Genomic DNA, 24243 nt, shown 5'->3' on the forward strand with positions numbered 1-24243 from the left:
TCACCTCATTGGATATGATCTGGCCACACAAGAATTGTCTGTGGAAGTGTGTATGTGTGGTTTCCACACCTCATCAACAGTTCCAGCCAGCCCAGCCTCAAGCTCACACAGGGGATGGATAGAGAGAGAAAGATAGAAAAAACGCAAATGTTTTTATTTTTATTTTTTAATATGGTTATAGTTATTGATGAATCAAGTTGAACTCACCTCAGCCTGCAGTAAGTGCTTTGGTGGTATTATAGGTCCGATCTCTCGATGTTGCCCCCAATGTGACGCACTGTGGCTGACTGTTCGAAGGGAAGAGTATCACTGTTAATGTCTTTAGCTTTTTTTGATCTGTCTGCTTTAAAGTTCTCTCATCGGTTTGATGTTGTGGCATAGTGATTCACTTCGTTTTGTGATGTTACCCCATAACACTGTTTTCAAAAGTTACTGACTTGCTAAACACAACACCACACCGTGCTGTTGTTCAGAGGCTGCATGACGTGTTGAAACTCATTTGTGACTTATGTGGGTGAAATGTTTGAGTGGCACACTTGTTCCACTTTGACTTAAGAAAATGTTGCTGTACTGGGCTACTCCACATGATTATAACTGATACAGTAACTTGATTATAGCGGAGTTGTTTATTTGTTCCCTGTACTTCTCAAGTATGTACAAGCTTGGGTTGCAACTAACAACTATTTTGATTTATCGATTCATCTGGTGTTTCAATTACTCCCCATTTAAAACCTAAATTTGATGTTTGTATTAGCGACATTTACACACTCGCTCTCTAGAAGTGCTTGCATTATAATATTTTTATAATAATATTTAATAATATAACTTTTTACTATATAAATAATTGCAGCCTTGAAGAGAATAGGAGATTTATTTCAAAAACATAAACAAAATTACTCCAAACTAGTGTAAGTAAACGTGTTTCATGAAAAATGTATACTTTTACTGCTTGAAAGTGGCATCACTGACAGAAGTTCTCTGTGTGCAGTGTAACAACCTTACTAATCAATAATGAAATGCATTATCGATTATTTTCATTATCAGTATCAGTTAGTTGTTGCAGCCCTAGTATTAGCCATATGTAATTGAAAATTAAGTAAACCTGACCGAAATGGCATTTTATTTTTTGGATCTATTCCCAACGCATGATCTGTTGTGCAGAAACAAATGTCAATGACAGTTTTTAAATCTAAAAAAAAGTTTTTTTTGGCAGTTATGTAACACAAAAAGCAGAATATTTTTGTGCATGGAATATGTTTACTTGTTCTCAGTGTAGCTGAGAGACTCTTATCTCTCCCCTTCTGTCTGTGTTCTGCCTCAGTGAACAAGAGATCCCTCATGAACCCCTTTTTTCTTTCCTCCCTGCCTTTCTTTTCTTTCCTTCTCTTTCTCTCTCTCCAACTTTCTTTTGTCCCTCTTTGCCTGTTCACCTAATGTTCTAGCAAAACATCTCTTTTTTCCTTTCTCAATTATCCATTTTAAAACCCCTAAAATTTTGTTTTATTATACCACTCTTATGGAGACTCCTTATAAGAGTAAAACTACTAATGTGATAATTATTATACATTTGATCATAATTATGTGTAAATATAGAATATAGTTGCAATCAGTTATTTACATTTTTTTTTTAGAAGTGATTCATTTTTGCAATTAAATAATGCGGCAGCAGCTAATAATCATATGTAATGCATCCACACCAGAAGGTGTCAGTGTAGCATCCAAGACCACTGGAATAAATAAGCAAAAAATAAACAAAATCATACTTGCTGCATCCATAACCGCATACTATATAGTAGGTACTACATTTGGTTTGAAACTTACTTTGCGACCTTTAAAAAAGTATGTTATAAAGATTGTGTGCAGTATGAATGAAATTCAGACATCCTTATTCCACCATGTTGTCATTGCCATGTGACCTACAGCATCAGTTGCGTCGCTTCACTTACATTCACAAATCCTCTGTGGTGGTCCATCGAATGCGTACTTCAGAATCTTTAGTAGGCCAGTCGGGTACTTTCCGCCTACTGTTTTATATATAAAATGAATTCGGACATACTACCCAGCTCATACTGTTTTTCGCCAATTGTATAGTTTGGAAGTCTTCTTTTACACACTTCTAATGTAGTCGATATATTCCCCCTTTCCACCCGAGAATGGTTCGTGTTCTGGAGTCAGTGTTTCCACAGACTTGAAGAACAAACGGTGACGCAACGCTACTATGTGTTGTTTACCTGACTATATCCAGTCTAAAAAAAAAATGGGCGTTCCGGTGTTTCTGCAGGCAGTGGGGCACTTCTGTTTTGCTGTTCACGGTATCTGGAGTGATTCTAGCGAAACGGCAGCTCGGATAAACTCCCGGTACCCTCATCGTTTGTTTTTGGAGATATATTGAAACTGAAACCGTTGGTTCACTCGCTCTATCACTATCTATCATGCTGGGTCTCTCTCGCATGCATAGTTTTATATATTTAGATATTAAGAGAAATATAGTACAACATTCTTACATTGCTCAACGAGACAGCGTCAGCATTTCTCTTCCCTCTGCTTCCCGGCTCTGTTTCAGACCAGCAAGTTTTTAGGGATGGATTAAACCGATCTTCCCGGTCCGGAATCCTTTTTTCTGCAGTGGAAATGCGCAGAGCGTTTCGAGAATGGACACAGGCTGGGAAACCCGCAACAGAACCGTGTTGGTGGAAAAGGAGTGGTATTGGCCCTGTCCCAATTGGCCCTGTCCCAGACTTCATGTGCACTTACGGTCTTGTGGACTTTGTAAGTGTCATTTTAGGTTTCAGAAGGGTGCTCACTAGCATCCCCTTTGCAGCTGATATGCGCCCTCGCTTCACACTTGTGCCAAGCCCGCAAGCTCCGCATCAGACTATATTCTACAAGACAGTCAAAGCAGCATTATGTCATTAAGTTGTGGACTTGGGGGAAGATTGAGAGGGCTTAGAGTTCCATTTGGGACAGGGCCATTGTTTTTGTATAGTTGTAAAAGTTATATACGCTTATATATTTTAACATGAGAGCTCTGGAGATTAGCCTGAAAGTGTAATTAACATATTTTACCCTGAGTGTATCGATCACACTTTTTCCATATATTAAACACAGTTCACAGTCGAACACGTCAGCGTCGTTCACAATGATTGAGTTATGTTGTCGCATTTGGGATGAAAAATGACAGGCTTAATTTTGCTTCTAATTAGAAGACGATGTGTTAATTATTCAACCGTCCAGTTACACAATGCCTCAGCATATTTTATAATTCTGTTTTGGATTTCTTTTTGGGAGAGTTGGGGGTGTTACCCCCCGCCAGTCTGTCTCTCTCGATTAGCTTCTGTTCCCCTCCTGTTGGACTGCCGTCGCTCTGTATGCTTGCGTATGGGATCAAAGGGCTAGTTAATCATATCTCACTGCAGTAGGGCTGAAACCATCTGCCTCTCCTCTACCTGTGTCCTCCCCCAGTCGCCATTTATTAGCCGTTCTCTGAGGTGCCTCATCAGAGATGTGTTCTGCCAGCAGTTTGACCGGACACACTATATTAAAGTAACAACAGGTAACTTTTCAGCCTTCATAATATATTTCCAAGTCTCTTGTGATGGTACATCGACTTACAATAGGTTGAATGACACGTTTGCCATAGCCTGACGGGGTCTGTAGCGTTTTTAATCGTACTTTTAAACTTCGGGTTTCGGGTAGTAACCGGCGAACAAAGAGAACTACAAAATTCGACTGCTTTACGGCATATACGTCACTTCCACCACCACCCCCACTTCCTTAAAATCGGACTTGCGAGCCAAATGTTATAGTCATGGCCGAAGCAGCACAGAAAAACAAGAAAGCAAAGGTTTTATCGGAGCAAAGCAAAAAGAGAAAGTGATCGCGTTAAAGGCAGAACGAGGATCAACATTGCAGAGCTGCCAACTCTCACGCATTGGCCGTGAGACACCCGCATTTAATTGGTTTCACACGCTCACACGCCACACCCCCGGTTTCTCACGCTAAATTGTCAACCCGGTCGGTCAAATGCCTGAAAGATGAGTTTATCTATAGATCTCTACCTGTTGAGCCACTCGTGATCGACAAGTTATACCGCAAATTAGTTCAAATCTCCCGGAATCTAGAGCGAGCGCGCACGCGAGACAGAGACTGTGCTCCAACGCGCGCGGACGGCAGAGAGAGAAAGCGAGCGAGAGACCTTGCGTGTGCAGGGAGCATCGAACCCCCCATCGAAAAAAGAATGCCTCTCTCTAACCTCTCTAATTCGCTAGAGTAGTAGCGAATTATCAATCTGGTAGCTAGTAAACGATATTCTAGTTTTTGATGGTTAGCTATCGCTAGTATTCTCGTTCTGATTTGAACTTTGCAATCGATGAAATGCAAATAGCAAATGTTTGACCTAAAAAGTGTAGTCTACTCAACATGTACAAAGAAAGGAGGAAGATTATTAATAAAATCATGTTTTAGGATACCTAACATGTCTGTGATATTTGTTTATTTGTCTTGCCTCAAGCTATAATGCAAATCTGTAAAATTTGCAGATTCATTTATGGTAGCTTGATATTATAATATTGACGATATATGGTTATTATCAACCACTCAAACATTGCATTGAAGTATCATATAGATTCAGTAAAACGGTAACCAATAGACTAGGCTACTATAATGACGCTGGCTTGTAAACGTGAGCATCGCGATCATTTGTCGTTAGAAAAAAAAAAAAAACCATGAAATTATATTCATATGACATGCTGAAATATATGCCACTGTACCTGGGATGAAGACATTTCACACGCGATGCAAGCAGAACACCTGCATGTGACCTCCTCCTACAGTGTTCAGGGCTATCATGGTTGTCAACAAATGCACGTGCATGTAGGATGACAGTTTACGACAGTAGTAGAGGACAATACTGTTTCCCAACTGTAGGGGGAGCCCGAGAGCAAAAAACGACCTGTTGTTACTTTAACAAGGCATATCATTTGGAGGTGTCCTTGATTAGGTAACATCTGATTTACAATAAGTCATTTTAGGCTGAAGCATGGTATTAATTCTTATCCTGCTACTATTGAGGGATGTTTGCATTTTTCCATCCATTCAAAATATTGATGGTGCATCGTTGATGAGCGCAAATGAACAGAATCTACAGAAGGGTCATTCTCAAATATTTTTGTTGACATTTTTAATTCATTTCAGTTTTCTCCCATAAAAGCTTATGGTCTATATATATTAATACCTTGATTATTAATAATCGTTAGAATGACTTAACTTTTGTAATTCATTTGAAAACTTAACTTTTCAAATTCAAAGATGAAGCAAAGGATGTAAAATCAGTGTAAAATCTAATTTTCATAAAATATAATGTAGATGTCAAAAAACATATTTGATGAGGCATACTAATTGGCAATTGGCATACATTGATTTGATTACAGTACATTGTCATTTAACCCTTTTTTATATTAAATCGTGTAACATCAAATGATAGAGTGAAGTAAATTAACTTTTTCAATGTGATGTAAAAAATCACCAACCGCTGAAGAATAGATTCTTCTTAATCTTTACTTTGTAAATATTTAATTCAATTTATTTACATAGCTCTTTGCACATTGTTCCAAAGCAGCTTAATAAAAAAATAGAAAAATAAAGAAGATAAAAGGACAAGAAAAATTGTACTAGACAACCCCCCAGTGAGCAAGCCAAAAGCAAGAGACAATGACAAAAACACCCTAGGATTTTCAAGTATAGTAACTACTTTGTATTATTTATTATTTATATTATATATTTTGCTGCCTAACTCAAAATAAAATTGTTTATGAATTATAAATAAATAATTATAAATCTCATAAATTGTGTACCATATAAAGGGGACTATATTGTTTTGGATTATAGAACAATATCTTTGTCATGGTCTATCTAGAATATTTAATTTTTTTAATGACTAAAAGCTCATGTTTGTCATCAAATTTTGAGAATGACCCTGCCATTTTTTTTTTCAATTCACCATTTCTGGCATTTTACATTCTTATCATAGCTGTAAGCGCAATCTAGCTAAAGTACCTAATTAATGAACTGGGATGTGAGCTGCAGAACTTCATTAATGATGGATTTCCTGATTCTGCAGATCTACAGGCTTATTCATTGGGTTCCATGTGCAGAATCAAAGTACAGTTACATTTGTGTAAAAAACTATCCCCAGATAGCAAATTCACCTTAACGAAGCATATGAGCTCAGCACTTATTCAATTTGTCTTTCTGCACCCACGCAGAACTGGAGATGACCCACCTATCTTTCTTTTCATCTCTAGCAGTATACAGTCTCTCGACTAATACTGGGGGAGCAATGAGACAGCGAATGACAGAGGGAGAAAATGAAATTACTAAGTGTCGTGTAACCTCCACTCTTGGCAGCAGAAGGCAGCACGGTCTCTTATGTAACCTGGCAGCTCCAAACACCATTTCCTTTCTTCCTACTGCAAGTGAAAATGACTCAAAGTCTTCTTTATGTAACTTGGGCAAGCAACAGCCCCCCAAACTAAACAGATGGCATAAAGTTTTTAGCTGAAAGAATTACTTTAGCTCCGATATATGTCATGAAATGATCCTTTACCTTTAGATAGTTAATGTGTCAGTTCTATTGACATTCTAATAGAGTTGCGTTTGGACATTGCGCATATTTAATGCAGTTTGTGATTAGGAAATGCATGGGTGGGTTGTATAAAGTAACCATCTTGAAATGTACTGTATATAAATAAAAACTGCTCATTAACTGGAATAATTTCGACCTCGGGTGAGGGTACAAGAAACATTCCACTTAGTTTGATTCTGATTTAAAATGCATACAGTGTCCTACATTTCAGTAGACTCATGCCTTTTGGCAAGAAGTGCACCTAATCTCTTTATGGGTCTTCATGGTTCATTCTGTATAGGGAGAAGGTTTATTAACAGAATAGATCGAGAACAAAGTTAAAAGTCTTCTGCAAGAGTTGCTGTAACCTCTTAGTGTGACTTGATCTTTTTAACCTCACAGAGATTTTGTACTGATATGGCTGGCTTGTCTGTCATGTTGTGGGAGGCTTGACAAATACCAGCCGAGAGAGGGATGTAACGCTGTCTGGGTGGTTAAACAAGCCAAGTGAGCTATAGAGAAAATTACAGGGGAAGAGGTAGAGATATTCTGCTGAAGTAACACCACTTGAGCAGCACAAGTGAACTGTGTTTGAAACTAATGTATCGGTGGTTATAGATTATAGATGTTTATGTAATTGGTCATATAGATTTTGTTTGTTTTAGCAGAATCAGTAAAAGTGCAGGGTTTTTCGCAGACGAAATCTAGTCATTTTAAGAGGAATCCATGCAATCAGGCAATATTTCCCCTTACAGATTTTACAAATTCGCTGCGTTGACCAAGAAATAGCTGCTTGGCTTGAAAGTGGCATATGTGTATGTATGTACATCGTACATTGACTTTTTTGCTCACCAAATGTTTGCCTAAATTTAGCTAATGTGACCGGACCTTAAAGTGATAAAAGTGATCCCTCTATTTTTTTATTTTTATGATTCAAATATGCAGTTGCTCTCTCTGGACCAGCAGTGTTTGCATTTGGAGGTTTTACAATGAAAAAAATGATGAGGTTATGTTTCCCTTTTGTGTTGTAAACAGTCACGAACCAAACATATTACCTCAAATGAGAACAGGTTTTGATTGTCAGATTTGTCAGGCACTCTAACTAACCTCTCATGTTGAGTAATATAGAATGACATCACTCTCGCGGCACTCTGCACATCATCACCGTTGCCCATCCACCAAGCCTCTGCCATTCTACCTCCATCTCAGATGGCCCATCTTGCTCAAGTCAGACTCAGAAAGAAAGTGTGATTTGTCTGCCAGCATGATATATTAAATGTGTGTCTGTGTTTTTCGTCTCACCCTAGTCTATCCTACCGTATATGTTTGCTGTTTTTTTATGTATGAATGTATTTTCTTTTTATCATGCTCTCCCATTACTGAATATATAATTTATTTATTTATCTTATAATAATATTTTTTTTGCTTTAAAATTCTCCTTCTCCTTTGTTATTTTCCACTATTGCGCCAGTTTTAAGAAGGCATTTAGTCTGTCATTTCCTGTTGGTTTTGACTCTGTGTGTGCTGGCATATTGTGCCAAAAAAAAAAAGTGCAGTGTATCTGCCAAACTAATTTTTACATTTGGGTGCATCAGCAGTATGTCCAGCAGACATCGACTCATTACTTTTGGAGCAACTCATTGACCATGCACTTCAGGGGGGTAAAACCAGCCTCAATTAAAAACCATTCGGCTTAGAGCGAACAAAGCTGCAATTTGCTGCCTTCCCTATTCAGATGGCTGTTTTTATCATCTTTGCTTTTTCCCCTTTCTATTTTTGTCTGACATTTTGCCATGCAGGCTTTAGAATTTTTCTCTGGCTCTTCCTTTAAATAACAGTCTAGTCCTCCCACTGTTCACAATTCCCAAGTGCTCATAACTTTCACCCCACATGACTCATGATGTCTGCATAATGGACAGATATTTCTCGAACATATTTCTTTAGTGGTGCAGTTTGTTCACTCTATAGGGATATGTCAACCTTAATATGAATAATCAACATCAGATCATTGTTGATGTCCATATTTAGACCTTCACCCTTAGACCCTCAAAATTATCAACTATTATTTAAAAAAAAAGAAAAGAAAAAGAAACAATTTCCTTTTTTTTTGTGTGCAAATTTTTATAGTATTTGTAGAGTACAAATAATGTTGATAATGGACCAAAGTTTGTCTGTATTTCCCAACTGACTTAGCTTCCGAGGTACAAGCTGCTATATGGTTCATTTCTTGGATTTAAATCTTCCACAACCTCTCTCTTCTCTATTGTGCATTGTTAAAATATTTCTAAAAGGACTTTGGACCTCCTAAAAGATAGGAAGATTCACCAAAAAAATAAATCATGTACAATTGATTACTGGATTATTTATTTATTTACATTTTTTAATGTATAATTTGTATTCATATAAATGTACATGTATATAAATATATATTTCAGCATCTTGTTTCGTGATGGCTCTGTCAGTAGTATACTTTTTGCAAATATTAAAAAGTAGGGTGTTCATGCATTTGCCATTAGTAAATAATTTTATGGGGTCCAGAGTTCCTCAATTTAAAGTTACTTTTAAGGACTTTTTTTTTCCCTCCAAGTGCACGTGAGTTGGGGCAAAGTCAGAATCATGTTGAAAGCATCAAGACCAGCATGAAGTCTCATTGTGACGAAAAGGCCAAGAGATTTGTTGTCGTACCCTCCTTTTTGGGGGTCGATGGGTATTGCACTGAGTTTTAAAAGTTAAAATGTCCAGAACTGGTGGGCGACTAGTGATTTGTGGCTAGATTCAAATGTGGTATCATGCCCAAAACCTTCAATTGCCTCACCCAATAATCTAACCGTCATTCTCAAATGTATTCATAGATGGAATTGGAATGGGCTAAAATTGCCATCTAAGCAAAAAATGTCTCATTAAATCATAGTCATGGTATCATTAGCTTGTTCCACAAAAATAGAGACAGAGATGGAGAAGTCCCAGACCCACATTCTCCATTGCTATTTCATTCTTGTGTTAGTTAAAAATAGTTTTAATCCATTTTCCTTCCCTTTAAATTCTTTTAAAGCTGATTTGGCTGATGTGGACATTAGTTTGACCCATTGCAATGGCATGCCATCAGAGTGGCACCGCTGCCACTACGAAACAAAACAAAAGCAAACAACAAAAAAAGCATCTTATATAAAACACAAAAGGCCATCTTATATGAAACTCTTTCGTTAAACTCAGTGCGGTACTCAGTAGATATAAACATACGGTTATGGAGACTGCTTTCCCTCTGTCACTAATTCATTAGTAGTATTATTGTGTTTAAGAGGATTGGAATTAGCAATGTAAGCCAAACAAAACTGAATTTTGTTCCACTGACAAGTCACGCTTTTTTTGAATGAAAGTGCACAAAGGGAGAGAGTCTTACTACAGAGGGTAGGAGGGATGTAGTTGAGTGGGGGTGTCCTAGGGGAGCTGACCTGTCAACTGTAAAACCAGGCTGTGAACATACACCTGTTCCCATCTCAACTGTCCTCCGTAATTGAGCACATTTGAAACTGGGGCAGTCTACACAGCAACTGTTTCCGTTCCCAATGAATGGTTTTGTTTGCTGCCCCCCTGGATACTGTTGTCTGCAGCCCAAATAAATTAATTTAGAACACATGGGTTAAAGAGCAGAACATTGACCTCATCGCAGATTTTGTTAGATCCTAGGAGTCATAAAAATAACAATAAATAGGCTAAATAAATAACAACTAAAGTGGCAATGTTTAGCCAAGTCTGGATATTTAAGATTCATAAGCTGTACATTATGAAAAAGCAAAGGTAATGTCGAGTCAGCACATTTTAAAACACCAGGAGCATGGCTTCAATTAGCAGAATTAAAGCCAGATGGGTTAGAAGATTCCTTTAGTAATTACCCGCAGAACCAGCATTGCTGACATCTTGTCCTGAGAAATCAAAATAGAGTGACCCCATATACGTCACATGCATATTTAATAAATAGGACACGACGAAGGAGTGCTGAGTGTACGAGTGTGATATTGCTTTTATATGTTAAATAAACAAGTTAATATTAAGTAACTAACATCTGAGATATATTTCCAGGTTTTTTTTTTTTTTGCTAACGAAAACAATTCCAAACAAAGTCAAAAACAGAACTGTTGCATGTTTGTGAGCAGAAAACAGTGGTGACGTTTTGTTCAGTGTTTTCAAAGAAATCGGTTGAGTCAGTGATTCAATGACTTACTCATACAAACAGCTTATGAATTCAAAATAGCATACTATTACTACTACTATTTACTATATTCTACTACTACAATACTATAAATTTTGCCATATTTTTATATGGAAGTAGTGGTGGAGTGGTATGCTAGTATGTTTCAAATTCAGCCAGTCACTTGTTTTGTTCCTGAATGAATTGGCTTTTTTTTTAACAAATCAGTTGATTGAATGAATCAATGACTCACATAAAGACAAAATGTCTATTTAATAGTCTATTTAACCTGCTGAAATAGTCACTCCCAGAGTTGTTATTGTTAACTAAATCGCTTTTGTTAAAGCTGCAGTCCGTAACTTTTGTGTTCAAAATGTAAAAAATGTATATAATAAGCGTGTACATCATGAATCCATTTTCCAAAGCGTGTTTTTGTCTTATCCTGAATCACTAATTTAGACTGAAATCACTGCGGAGTAGCCCAGTACTGCGTGACTCGTCATAGACATAAACAGGGAGAAGTAGCTCCGGCTACAATGTTCTTCCTCAAAATGCATGCAGTTCTCTTTATTAACCGCTGAGCACCAAAAGTTACGGAAGGCAGCTTAAATTGAAATCAAGCTGAAATAAAATATATAAATATTAAATGAGCTAAATGAAAATTAGAAATCTTTATGAAATAAAATAAGTTGAAGTTGAAGTACTAAAATTACTAAAAGTGAAATAAAAATAAATGAAAGATAAATAGAACTATTTTAAAAAAATAAGAAAATAATTGACAAAAGCACATCACAAAACTTAAGCTAAAATTCAAATTAAATCTGAAAATATAAAATAAAAGCTAATTCAAAGTCTGTATGGAACGCACAAACACAGAGAATGGCTTACTTGTAGAAATCTCTACATATTAAACTGAGATTAACATCCAAAAAATTACTTCACCTTTAACAAGCAAATAATTTGGACATGTTCTAGATGAGTCATACTCATATTCACTATCCAGTGGGGATGATTAAACAAATACTGCTGATGTGGCTCCATTATATATAAAAAGAAAAGGTTGAATGCAGCACCTGTTCCTTCAGTCCAGTGCTGGTGCCAGGAAAAGCCTGGCTAATGGGCTGACAGGACCACAGGGAACACAGCTGCCGCTCACAGTGTTTCGAGATGATAAGCCCCCCCGGACCCCTGCTGCTCTGCCATCCCTTCAGTCCTCTCTGTCCTCAACGAAAAAGAGAGGAAAAACACAAAGAATAAAAATGGATAAGCATATGCAAGACAAGACAAGACAAGCATATGCACAAGTCCATCCTTGTGGAATGGAGATTTGTTAATATGTTAGGGAATCTCATTAGAAAATGTCCATGATGTAATAGGACAATTTGTTTTATTTAGGTATCTGTGAGTGAGCAGATCTCAGGCACATTGGCCCCTCTGTCTGGGCTCCTCTGCCTTTGATTTGGCATTGACCACAGAAACGTAATCACAGTTAAAGGAAAAGTTCACACGATAATGAAAATTGTCATTTACTCACCCTCATTTAGTTCAAAACCCATATGACTTTCTTCTGGACTATTCAAAGAGAAATTTCAAAGAATGTTATAGCTCACCAAAAGCACCATTACCAATATCACAAAAGTGGTCCATTCAACTCATCCACTATTACAAGTCATACGAAGTCAAATTTATTGTTACTCACTGAAAAGTGTTTTAAGATTTGTAAATGAATCATTATTTTGAGTGAAATCAGTGACTGATCCAGTTCATAAAACTAATCTGAATGATTCTCTCACAAATTGGACTGATCCAGTTCTCACATTCAACTCACTGACTGAATGATTCATTTGCAGTCATTTCCTCTGATTCCTCACACAAAGCAGTCATAAGGAATCAGAATAACTTTAATATGATACACAAGTCATATGGGCCAGTTTTATACTTTTATTGTACTTTTGCAGCATTTTTAGAGGCTGAAAGCTCCAGACACCAGACCAATTATAATATTAACATTTGTTATTGCATTGGTAAAGAGCGACCAGTTCTGTCTTCAGAAATTCTCCTTTAGGGTTTTACAGAAGAAATAAAGTCAGGCAGGTTTTTGAACAACATGAGAATGAGCAAGTATATATTCATTCCTGTGTGAAAACGTTCTAGCTCTTAGCTTCTTCTCTTTTCGACTGGTTATTTCCCTCTCCCCCTCTTTTGTCAGTGTGGGCATGAGTGTGTACAAAACCATGTTTGTTTCAGTGCAGTTATTTCATGCTTCCTCCCTGTTCCCATGGTATTTCAGAAGCCCAGAGTAAACCCTATTACTCCGATTACTCACCTACACGGCTTCTCATCCACAAGATGTGCACCAGCCAATATCTGGACCTGTTCATCACGATAGTCATCGGGCTCAATGTCATCACCATGTCCATGGAGCACTACCAGCAATCTAAGGTAGTAGAGCAGTGAGAGTGCATGCGCTTGTTGATATTTCATTAAGGAAATAAACTCACTGGAAATGTAACTGCAGACAATGTTACTGTAAGTTCAACTCAACGTTATCTCACTTTATGATTCTGTGCTGATTAGGCAGCTAATGTTTATGTACTCTTTTTGCTGTACTGCATTTTGATTATATCATAGCGGTGAGTATATAATTTCCTCTATATTATTATACTTATTTGCACTTTCATTGTGCTGCTCCAGGACATTTTATACCATTGCCTGTGTATAAAAAGCCGTATGAGAGAAATGCCTCACCAAAATAAACCACACTGTAGTGTATGCACTGCACTGAAATGTATGCATATTCCCTCATCAGTCTTTCCCCCTTGCATAACACTATAGAGACAATTCATGAATATTCAATGGAGGACTAAAATAATAACATGAGTTAGAAAAGCTCTGGGAGTTTAGATTGGTTTCTGTGAATCATTTAGGTGGTGTAATATGTTCTTTTCATTCCTTCTGCTTTTTCATTCCTTTATGACAAAGGTCACTTTTGATGGTAAACGTCAACGAACACTATAAAAATGGTTTTCAACTGGTAGTCTATATATATATGTATGTATGTTTGGTATGCTATTTCTCCTCAAATCAAAACTAGTGTTTACAATCCCTAGTCAACCCTGTTGGGATGATTCCCAGGGTTTTCACCCATCATTAATGGAGGTCCGTGACCTCACCTGTGCAGGCTGTTTTAATTAGAGCCCGGGTGGCCTGCAAAATATTGGAGCAAGAGCAAAGGGGATTGTTAGGCTTTGACCACTAACACTCATTCCGTGAACAAAATCAATTGATTTTCTGGTGTGTCGTCACACTTAGCCTGGACTTAATTACTGTGTGGTGGAGGAGGGAAGGCTAGATCCCTCGCAATGTCCACTGACTGTTTTCGTTGTGCTAATAACCACCTTTAATAACTCATCATCTTTTCCACAGATTGACTATGAATGAAGTGACCTATTTGGTCATTCATAGACCACAGTTTGTGTATTTATTTATTGCTCTGAAGGAGTAGAAATATGCTTGTTAACTTCTGTACTTTCACTATTACATTCTCTTTGCAACTACTCTGCTTTAACAGGTCCTGGATGAGGCTCTAAAGATCTGCAACTACATTTTCACTATCATATTTGTGCTGGAGTCTGTCTTCAAGCTTGTTGCCTTTGGATTCCGCCGCTTCTTCAAGGACAGGTAGTAGACGTGACCCTCTCAAAAAGCTACACTTAAGGTAGTTGATCCAAAACAAATCAGAAATTTACAGTAAAGCCATTACCATGGAGGTGCATGCTCCAATGCCCCTATTTCTGTTTTCTTTTCTTTCTTTGTGTGTGTGAGCACAATAGGGTTTGTTAGTAGTCCTAAAGCCACATCCTTTGAAATGATATCACAGCTTTGAGATTCCTTGGTTTGCCTCTGACTGTCAGAAGCACATCGAGGGCTGAATGCACTGGCGTCTGTGGTGGAAAACAAGAACCGAATTTATATCACTTGTGGTTTTGGTAAAAGAAACCCATCTTGAAGCATGCAAAATCACACTGCCTGGGGCTTAAACAGCGAGAAAGCCTCTTAAATTGCATTTATTCCTCTTAAATAAGTGACAAAGAAGTGTTAAATGTCGAATGTTACAGCTTTATATGTGTAGGCACAATTTTACTATATTTTCTTTATAGAGTTTAAACGATCCATTACTCTTTTAATTAGTCTTGAATAATCAGTCAATATGTGAATTAGACCCTTTAGTGAAGTTGATAGGCCATTAGAAGTTCTCACGTAATCAGCTTTTTCTTTCAATACCGTAATGAGTAGGGAAATGTGAAGCAGCTATTTGCATACTAATGAAAACTTTGACATAACATAATTGATATGATTTCAAAACGAATCTCTCACCAAAGGCCTTACTGTTACATTTCAGAACATGCTGTTCCGGAGGTGAAGGTTTAAGAGTTGACACTTTAAGGCTTTTTTATTGATTTACAACATTTGAAATGACTTTCTGTTACTTTGATTGGTTCTTTCATGCAACACGCTCCAAGTCTGCTGGGATGGAGGATAGAAGTACACTTTGATCACCGGGCCCCTTAGCAAATGAAGCCAGTGGGAAAAATTTAGAAATGCTTTGTGTAATCATTTGACTTCAATTTCCCAACATTTCTAATGAAACACCTCTCATGGCTGCAGGCCCCAGCAAATTGAGGTGTCCTAAAACAGACTCTAGGCTCTACCTCACCCATGACAGTGTTATATTTGACCCTCAGGGGGAGTTATTTAAAGTTAGCAGCAAAGTTTGAAGCCATATTTAGACAATGAACATGCTGAGAAGCTTGCTGGAAAAGAGTAGCATCCAGGGTCAAATAAGGGTTATTTGCTCAAAATGATGATTCTTTGATCAAATTTCCATTGCTTATAGAGAGACTCAGTGTTTTAACTCCTGGAATTGTATTGCATGCTTTGGAGGATACAACGTTACCTTCAAGTCCTTTTCTGAAGTTGTAAGATTGAGGAAGTAATATTGTGATTTATTTTTAAGTGATTTTAAAAATGAACAGATTGGGCAATTTCATATTTCTTTCTGTATTTTTGCTTGTTGACTAATACAGTTTGGTACAACAAAATAAAGGATGCACATTAGGTGTGCAGTTGATGCTTTAACAATTTTTATTAAAGATTCAATTTTTTGAGTGCTGCCACAGAGAATTATGGGTAATGCAGTTTTGTTGCAGCTTTTGCCAATCTGACAACAGTACACAACATTAATACAAAATAAATTATGATAACAAAACTAAATTATAAACAATTTAGTTTAATTCTTAATCCAAAGAAGCTAAATAAAACATTAATGTAAATACACTACCATGTAAAAAAAAAGAAAAAAGGTTTGGGCTTGGTAACATTTTTTAAAATATTTTTGAAAGAAGTCTCTTATTCTCACCAAAGCTGCATTTATTCAGAAAAGGATATTTATTTGATCAAAAATACAGTAACATTGTTGTATTGGGAAATGATATAACAATCTTAAAATAACTATGTTATTTTCAATGTTACTATGTTATTTTATGTTATAAATCAAATGTATTATTTTGATGGCAAAGCTGAATTCAGCAGGAATTACTCCAGAAATCATTCCAATATGGTGAAAATAATAATAATAATAAAAAAAAGATATATATATATATATATATATAATTATTATTATTATTATCAGAGTTTAAAGTGGTTGCACTGCGGAATATTTTTGTGGAAACTTTTTTTTTCAGTTCAAAAGAAAAACAAAAAAAAACATTTTTAACAATCTAAACGTCTTTACTGTCACTTTCGATCAATTTAATGCATCCTTGCTGAATAACAGTATTAATTTATTTCTTTAAAAAAAAAAATGACCCCAACATTTGGAACATAGTGTACAATAATTCTAACATTAAATAAGGAAGTATTATTCTTATATATGAATTAACATAACATGTGTCTTTACACAGGTGGAACCAGTTGGATCTTGCCATTGTTCTGTTGTCTATAATGGGCATAACACTGGAGGAAATCGAGGTCAACGCTTCCCTTCCCATCAACCCCACCATCATTCGCATCATGAGGGTGCTGCGTATCGCTCGTGGTTTGTATTCTCTTCCCTCTTATCTTCCATACAACCATGGTCCATTTTTCTTCCCTGAGAAAGCTTACACTCCTCAGTGGCTCCGCCTGTTAGCCTCAGTAGATCAGACCCGGTTGTGTGTGTGTCACTCTTGGGATCTCTGTTGTTTCACAGACTGCTCAGCAGAAGCCGTAGTCTGTGTAGAAAGAGTCCAGATGGCTGTAATGAGAAATTCAGTTCACACAGCCACTCTTATTTCTTACACACACACTCACAACACACACAGTGTAGGAAGCTGGGGTGCTTGTCTGCTTGGAACGATTATTCTTCCTCTAATGAAATAGCTGCTTGGCGAGTCTTCTTTGATTATTCCCTCAACAGAGATGGCCAAGCAAACACACCTGCTCAGATGTCTGTGTTCTCATCAGGTGTGTGTGTGTGTGTGTGTGTGTGCGCGTGTGTGTGTGCGCGTGTGTGTGCGCGTGTGCAAGTAAGGGTGTGCCTTTACGTCTTCGCAGCCCATTTCCTCCTGGATTCATTCAGACATTCCTGTAATGAAAGTCACAGGCATCATCCACTTACGGGCCTGATTGCAATTAACCAAACCTCCACAATGGCATCTCCTCCATGGCTGAACGACCGTCATTAAAGCTCCGTGTGTGTAGTGCACGCATTTATTTCTGTCCAATCAGGGCTTTGTTAAAAGATTGAGTCACAGTTTGAGTTTCACAGTTTGAACATAAAGGTCAATTTTTTTTTTTTTTTTTTTTTTTTTTTTTTTTTAAATGCCACTTTTGTCAAAATTAGAAGCATTATTTAGTTTTACTCCTATTTGAATATCTGTATTGGTATTTTTTTTTTTGCGATTCCGTGATCACGGAATACAACACAAAATCAACTAAATGTCCTAATGTCATGTATGACTACTGTGCATCTAACATGGTTCATAATATGATAAATGTGGTATCCTAATTATAAAATAAATCACATTTTTCACAAATTTCTGGAAATGACCAGCACAAAATTAGTCATTTTGATTGCAAAAATCACCAGAAAAAGAAAAACAGTTATATCCTGTTGGGACTGCTAAAGTCTGGTGTCTGTAAAAAAAAAATAAAAAAAAAAAAAAATTTTTACATGCAAGGTTAAAATTTAGCTTTGCCATCACAGGAAAAAAAAAATAATTTTAAATATATTAAACTTAAAAATATTAAAATATAATCTTTTACAAAGTCACAATATTATTATTTATAACTAAATAATATCAAATAAATTCAGCCTTTGTGAGAATACGTTTTTTTAAGATTTAAAAAACAAATCTTACCGACCCCAAACTTTTCAGTATTGGATATCAGTCGATACTGGGTGTTTGATTGTGAATGCTCACCTATTTTTACGTTTAGATACTTTTTTGGGGGTAATCTCACTTAGTCAATCTTTTAAAACAATAATAGTTTGATAACAATCCATTTTCCATGCTATAAATGATAATGTTGTGATGCCTGAATTCACTGATTTTATTTAGTGTTTTATTTTTTAATTTATTTTAGAAAAAAAAATATAGGATTTTAATATTGTCCAATTGTTGGCCATAACATGATTGGGTTATCAGTATTGCCATTTACACACAAGTGTAAAAAAATCAAATCAAATAAATAAGTAATAATAATAATAATTCATTACATTTATATAGCGCTTTTCTAGTCACTCAAAGCGCTTCACATGGAAGGGGGAATCTCCTCAACCACCACCAATGTGTAGCATCCACTTGGATGATGCGACGGCAGCCATAGTGCGCCAGAACACTCACCACACACACCAGCTTACTGGTGGAGAGGAGACAGAGTGATGAAGCCAATCAGTGTATATATATATATATATATATATATATATATATATATATATATATATATTAAATGTATAAGTACAATTTAAATTGTATTCTGATCAGATTGTGTATAAGCTGGCTCTCCTCTCCTTTTAGTGCTGAAGCTACTAAAGATGGCCGTGGGAATGCGAGCTCTGCTTGACACTGTGATCCAGGCCCTGCCTCAGGTACTGCACAAAACTTTTGTCTTTCTCCTTGATAAAGTTCCGCTCTCCACTCATATCCCATGAATCCTGCGCTGCGAGAGAGCTCCCGGTCCCCGTTCCCTGTTCTCCTGTGGCCCCTCACGCTCTCCACAGGCCTCATTTACATAGTCAATCTGCCATGAAGAGGCCACAGCAGTGTAGATTGGCTCTGTTGGGCTGCTTGGAGAATAGCAGAAGCCAGAGAAGAAAATCTCCAGCATGCACATTCTTTGATAACATCAGGCTTCACCACCTCCTGCAGGCTTTTTGATTTGGAAACATGCCACACCACAGGACACACTATTAATTCCTGTCTCTCCTCAGATATGCGCTTAGAAAATCAGACATGTAATTCTACATTTAACTAATTGTCACTAATTGGATTAGACCATGTTTAGCCGTCGCCTCCTAACGCCCTTTCACTCCGTCGCTGTGACTTTCACACAGTTTCTTATTTTGTTTTAAAGTGGATTTTTGTGGTTCTAGGCTATTGATCCACTCTTCTGCAATTTGTGAGAGGTGTTCTGATCCTTAAGAGTGTTCTGAGATATCATGCCAGATTGTGTCAGCTTGATCCTTGTTTCTTGAATCACTGTGAATCCAGCCGGTGAAGAGTGCACTTAAGGGAGATTAGGGTGGGAAAATAGCCAGCCTTGGAAAAAGAAATGTCAGTGCAATCGGATTTGTCAGCACTTCTAATCTGACTCTCTTTATTCCTTTCCGCTTTCCTCCGTTTGCCTAATTTTTCAATCATGCATGAACCAGTCGTCTCTGATCGTTATATGTTTCGCGTGATTCTTCTCTGAATCCAGCTGGGTGTAGGTGGGTTCTTCCTGTTATGCATTTTCTATATAAGGGTATACCAGAACAGGGTTTACGCACTTTAACTATAATAAAATAATAATAATTATTATTATTGTTGTTTTTAATATAATATTTCTAGGTAAATTAAAACAAAGTTTTTTTCTCTCTCAGAATGATGGGGCAAAATTGGCAAAACTTGAATTTAATGTGATGTACTTTGATTTTGTTAATTTTTAAACCATCTTCAGACATTTACCATTTATCATTTATCATAATATCAAACGTATTATCATTTATATAACAGGATGGAATATTTCAAGTCAGACCGATCAACTAATACCACAAAACATCACATTATTATGTTAAATTATACAAAACAAGTTTTCCAAGACAAATATGTTGCTAAAAAAAATGGAATATTTAATAATAAATTGTCTATACATAAATTCAATATACTGAAAATATTCCTTAAATAAAAAAAAAAAAAATTCTCTCAGAATGACAGGGCAAAATTTGCGAAATACAAAGTTATGTCATGAAACTCTAGATGGCGCAGTCTAATAGGTCCTTAACTCAACCTGCTTGCATTCACATCATTCTCTATAGGCCACAACTGATTGGTTCCTGTTGTATCATGAGCCAATGAGCTCGCATGCTCAACCTTCAAATACTTAGTTAGCAATTACTGTCACAGTGCAGAGTGCTTTCAGAAACCCTCCACCTTCCCCAGCTCCACCTGTATAGATCTGCTACGGGTAATTCATATACGCTATATTGTATAGCAGCGGCAAGTCTTACTTGCTCACAGCAGCTTGTCATGTATGTATTTGCAGTAACAAGTCCCGTACTTGCTCTGTAGCCGCAGTGTAGCAGATATTTTCCACCAAGACCAAAAATCAACATTTTCATACCCATTACCATGCCAAAACATTTAGAGTTGTCATGCCAGAATATACATTCAAATCAATGCAGTGAAGTTATTTAAAATTCACACCTGTTTAAATTGTGAAAAAAATAAAAATAGATATAATTTTCATCTTTGAAAATTATAAAATTTATATTTATCCAATATATTAAGACACATGATGGTGACATGAAAATGTACTGCATAATAAAATTGACCAAGTGCTAAATAACTTTGAGTTTTCCAATAGGATATGAGTATTTTATTTATGATTTTCTGACACTTCTTATTGATTGAGAGAAAAGAGGAATGAGATCAGAAAACAAGACTGCACATTTGTCCCCCATCAACATGTCTGGAACGTGTGCTAACGTGCAAAACTACTGCTGTGGTAGGCTATGGCTTCAGCATAGTTTGAGATTTAAGTTTACAAAACTGTCAAGCTCTAATCAGGTGGAACACAGCTGTCATCTTCTCACTTCATGACTCTCTCTTATTGGCTCCTCACAGGTGGTATTTCTATGTCTGCCCTGTCAGTTTCTTTTGCGTTCCATGACAAACTCTCCTGGCTCTCTCTCTCTCTCTCTACAGGTGGGGAATCTAGGTCTTCTCTTCATGTTGCTCTTCTTCATCTTCGCTGCTCTGGGAGTAGAGCTGTTTGGTGACCTGAGTAAGCATAACAAACACACATACATAAGGGCCATTTTTCTTGTGGTCTAATTCACTCAGACACAAACACTCCCCCTCTCGCGCACACACACATACACACACACACCCACACACACACACACACACACACACACACACACACACGCACACACACACACACAAACACACACACACACACACACACGCACGCACACACACACGCACACACACACACACACACACACACACACTCCTATGCACTCCTCAGGATCTTCCTGTCTGTATTTTATTTACACTGAATTGTAAATTACTTAGACACCCTAGGGAACCGCAACACTACTGCTGGGAGTCCAAAAAAAATGTTTGTCTTAAAAATAAATAAAATATCCTCTATATAAAAATACAATATTAAGATAACTTGAAATAAATCTAAAGTTTAGATGCCAAACTAACTTTCATTGACTGTGCCACATTAAAATGTATCAAGTTAAATTAAATGGTATATGATTTTCACTGGGTTTTCAATGGAAGTGTCTCAACAAAGTGTAAACACATTAATATGATACTTTACAAATGATATTATAAAACTTAAATGCACCACTCAATTCAATACAATTGTACATAGACTGCATTCTCCATCTCACTGTTCATTAAGGGGGACTGAAAAACTTTGAAACACTTTATGACATTAATTAGGGCACTGATGTTGTAACTCTATAATCCTCTAACGTAGCATAATTGTGTTTTAAATTGCTCGATTTATTACTGTTTATTTGTTTTAAATGGCTGTGAGATTCCTTTCACATATTTTCGAACGTTTTCCAGCAATGTCTGTAAGAGCAAACCATAAATATGGTACCTGCAGCAGACTTTCTCTAGAATACGTGGCAGCACATTTGGCACTGGTTTACTGAATACAGCCTGCCGTGATTCATTGCATCTCAGCACAATACCAGGGTTGATGTCATTTCCATTTCCAATCAGCCTGCTCAAGATAAGCACAGAGACTTCATAATTCATATCCAGCTTTACAATGCTGTCCAAGTTCAATATATGGTGTCTGTTGGCTGAACTGAGATTGACTGTCTGCAAGGCAAACTTTTTTCTGTCTCTTCCCAACATAGGATTGGGCTAAATTGATGACCGGTCGATTAGTAGTCCACCAACCAAATTGTTTAGTGAGATTGAGTAGTTTTATCTAGATTTAAATGGTTGTCTATATACTGTATGTATGTTGTTAAACGTTAAGTACACTGCATAGAAAGTAATTACATTTAAATGCCATTTCACCAGTGGATAAAAGAGAATGCATTTATATAATTTGAGTCTTTGAATATACATTTAGCATATTTCTCTTATTTTGCATTAAACCTCAAAAATCTGATCTGGGCTGCCAACTGTTTCTATGATCTACTTAGGCTTTTGGGAAATGCAGCCCTGGTCTAGTTTGGTCATAAGCATTGGATGTTGTTCCATCATGCCAAGATAAAAAAAAGAGCTGCCTGAGCCCCTCGAAATAAAGGTTGCTGACACGTATGAGTCTGGGATAGGATTTAAAGCCATTTTCAAGCTATTCAATATAAACCATTTTCACCACAAGAGCAGATGCTTCAGGAAATCTATATGCCCATATGATGAAAAAGGAACCAGCTTTCCATGGGGTGCACTTACTTTTTCACAGCATTGTACAAATGATGTAAGGTGTGTTTGTTCATTATGAACATATGAAGATTTGCACATTTCCATGTATGCACCTCTGACATTTTGTTTCTGTCCCAGTATGTGATGAGCTGCACCCCTGTGAAGGTCTCGGCCGTTATGCAACATTCAAGAATTTTGGCATGGCTTTCCTCCTGCTGTTCCGTGTATCCACAGGGGACAACTGGAATGGCATTATGAAGGTGGGACACAGTCACTTCATAGTGCTGAATATCAATGATGCACACAGTTTTGTTTTAAATGCTTTGCACGTGTTCTGAATACAGTTGTTAGCAAACCTCTCATTTTTACACTCTGTGTCCATGTCGCAGGACACGCTCAGAGACTGCTCCCAAGAAACCACCTGCTACAACACAGTGGTGTCCCCCATTTATTTTGTGTCCTTTGTCCTGACGGCGCAGTTTGTGCTGGTCAATGTGGTTATCGCTGTGCTCATGAAGCACTTGGAGGAAAGCAACAAAGAGGCCAAGGAGGAGGCTGAGCTGGAAGCCGAGATGGAGCTGGAGGCTGCTGGTGGAGATGGAGGAATATCCCGAGGGCACATGCCACCTTTCGGACCTGGTGACATGGGTGGGCCAGGGGGGTCACCTTGGATCTCAAGAGTCTCTGGAGACCTGTCTGGGCCGCTTTACCCCACAGACAGCCCACCTGCAGACATACGCAGAGACTCTGAAGATCACACAAAGACAGATCCTGATCCTCCTCATAATTTGGAGCCGCCTTTAGAGGTGAGTGGGAATCCTAGGTGTGAGGTTAGTGGTGTGTACCTCCTATGGCGTCATTTCCAGGTTCAACACATGAGTCAGACTAAATATCAGCTGGTTTCTAGCTGGTCTAAGCTGCTTATAACCACATTAGACCAGCTAGAAGCCAGCTTAAGCTTGTTTTTCCAGCAGGGGTGTCCTGCTTGCTTTTGTTTTGTTGAAACTTTTGACTGTCAAAGAGTGATGCAGGGATGTATTTTTGTAGGCAAAAACCTGAAAACAAGTTAGCATTTTAGCTTTTCTGGTTTCATCGTCCTGAAGTCAATGGTTTTTTATGGGTTTTTGGTTAAATGCCCGAATAAGGTCTGTGGTTCACACAATCTCAAGATATTTTCATGTTTTATTATACAACCTAAAATACACCAGTAAAACCCCCTTGTGATTTTTTTTTTTTGTCTTAAAAAGGGTGGGACAACCTGTCACTCACATGAGATCGCAGCAATA

General features: G+C 37.3%; 1 protein-coding gene across 9 annotated transcripts in view; it reads left to right on the forward strand.

The window, feature by feature from the left end:
• cacna1g (calcium channel, voltage-dependent, T type, alpha 1G subunit) overlaps positions 1-24243 on the forward strand; it is a 254008-nt gene that overhangs the window by 209855 nt on the left and 19910 nt on the right. For all 9 annotated transcript variants that reach the window (XM_056255722.1, XM_056255715.1, XM_056255714.1 and 6 more), the window contains 7 exons: positions 13102-13253; positions 14383-14492; positions 16775-16908; positions 18872-18942; positions 21260-21338; positions 23096-23217; positions 23347-23763. In XM_056255722.1, coding sequence (XP_056111697.1) covers positions 13102-13253; positions 14383-14492; positions 16775-16908; positions 18872-18942; positions 21260-21338; positions 23096-23217; positions 23347-23763 — 1085 coding nt within the window. The remainder of the gene's footprint in view (positions 1-13101; positions 13254-14382; positions 14493-16774; positions 16909-18871; positions 18943-21259; positions 21339-23095; positions 23218-23346; positions 23764-24243) is intronic.

The sequence above is a fragment of the Rhinichthys klamathensis genome, unplaced genomic scaffold, assembly GCF_029890125.1.
Source record: "Rhinichthys klamathensis goyatoka isolate OS25496 unplaced genomic scaffold, OSU_Roscu_1.1 h1tg000121l_1, whole genome shotgun sequence".
NCBI lineage: Eukaryota > Metazoa > Chordata > Actinopteri > Cypriniformes > Leuciscidae > Rhinichthys > Rhinichthys klamathensis.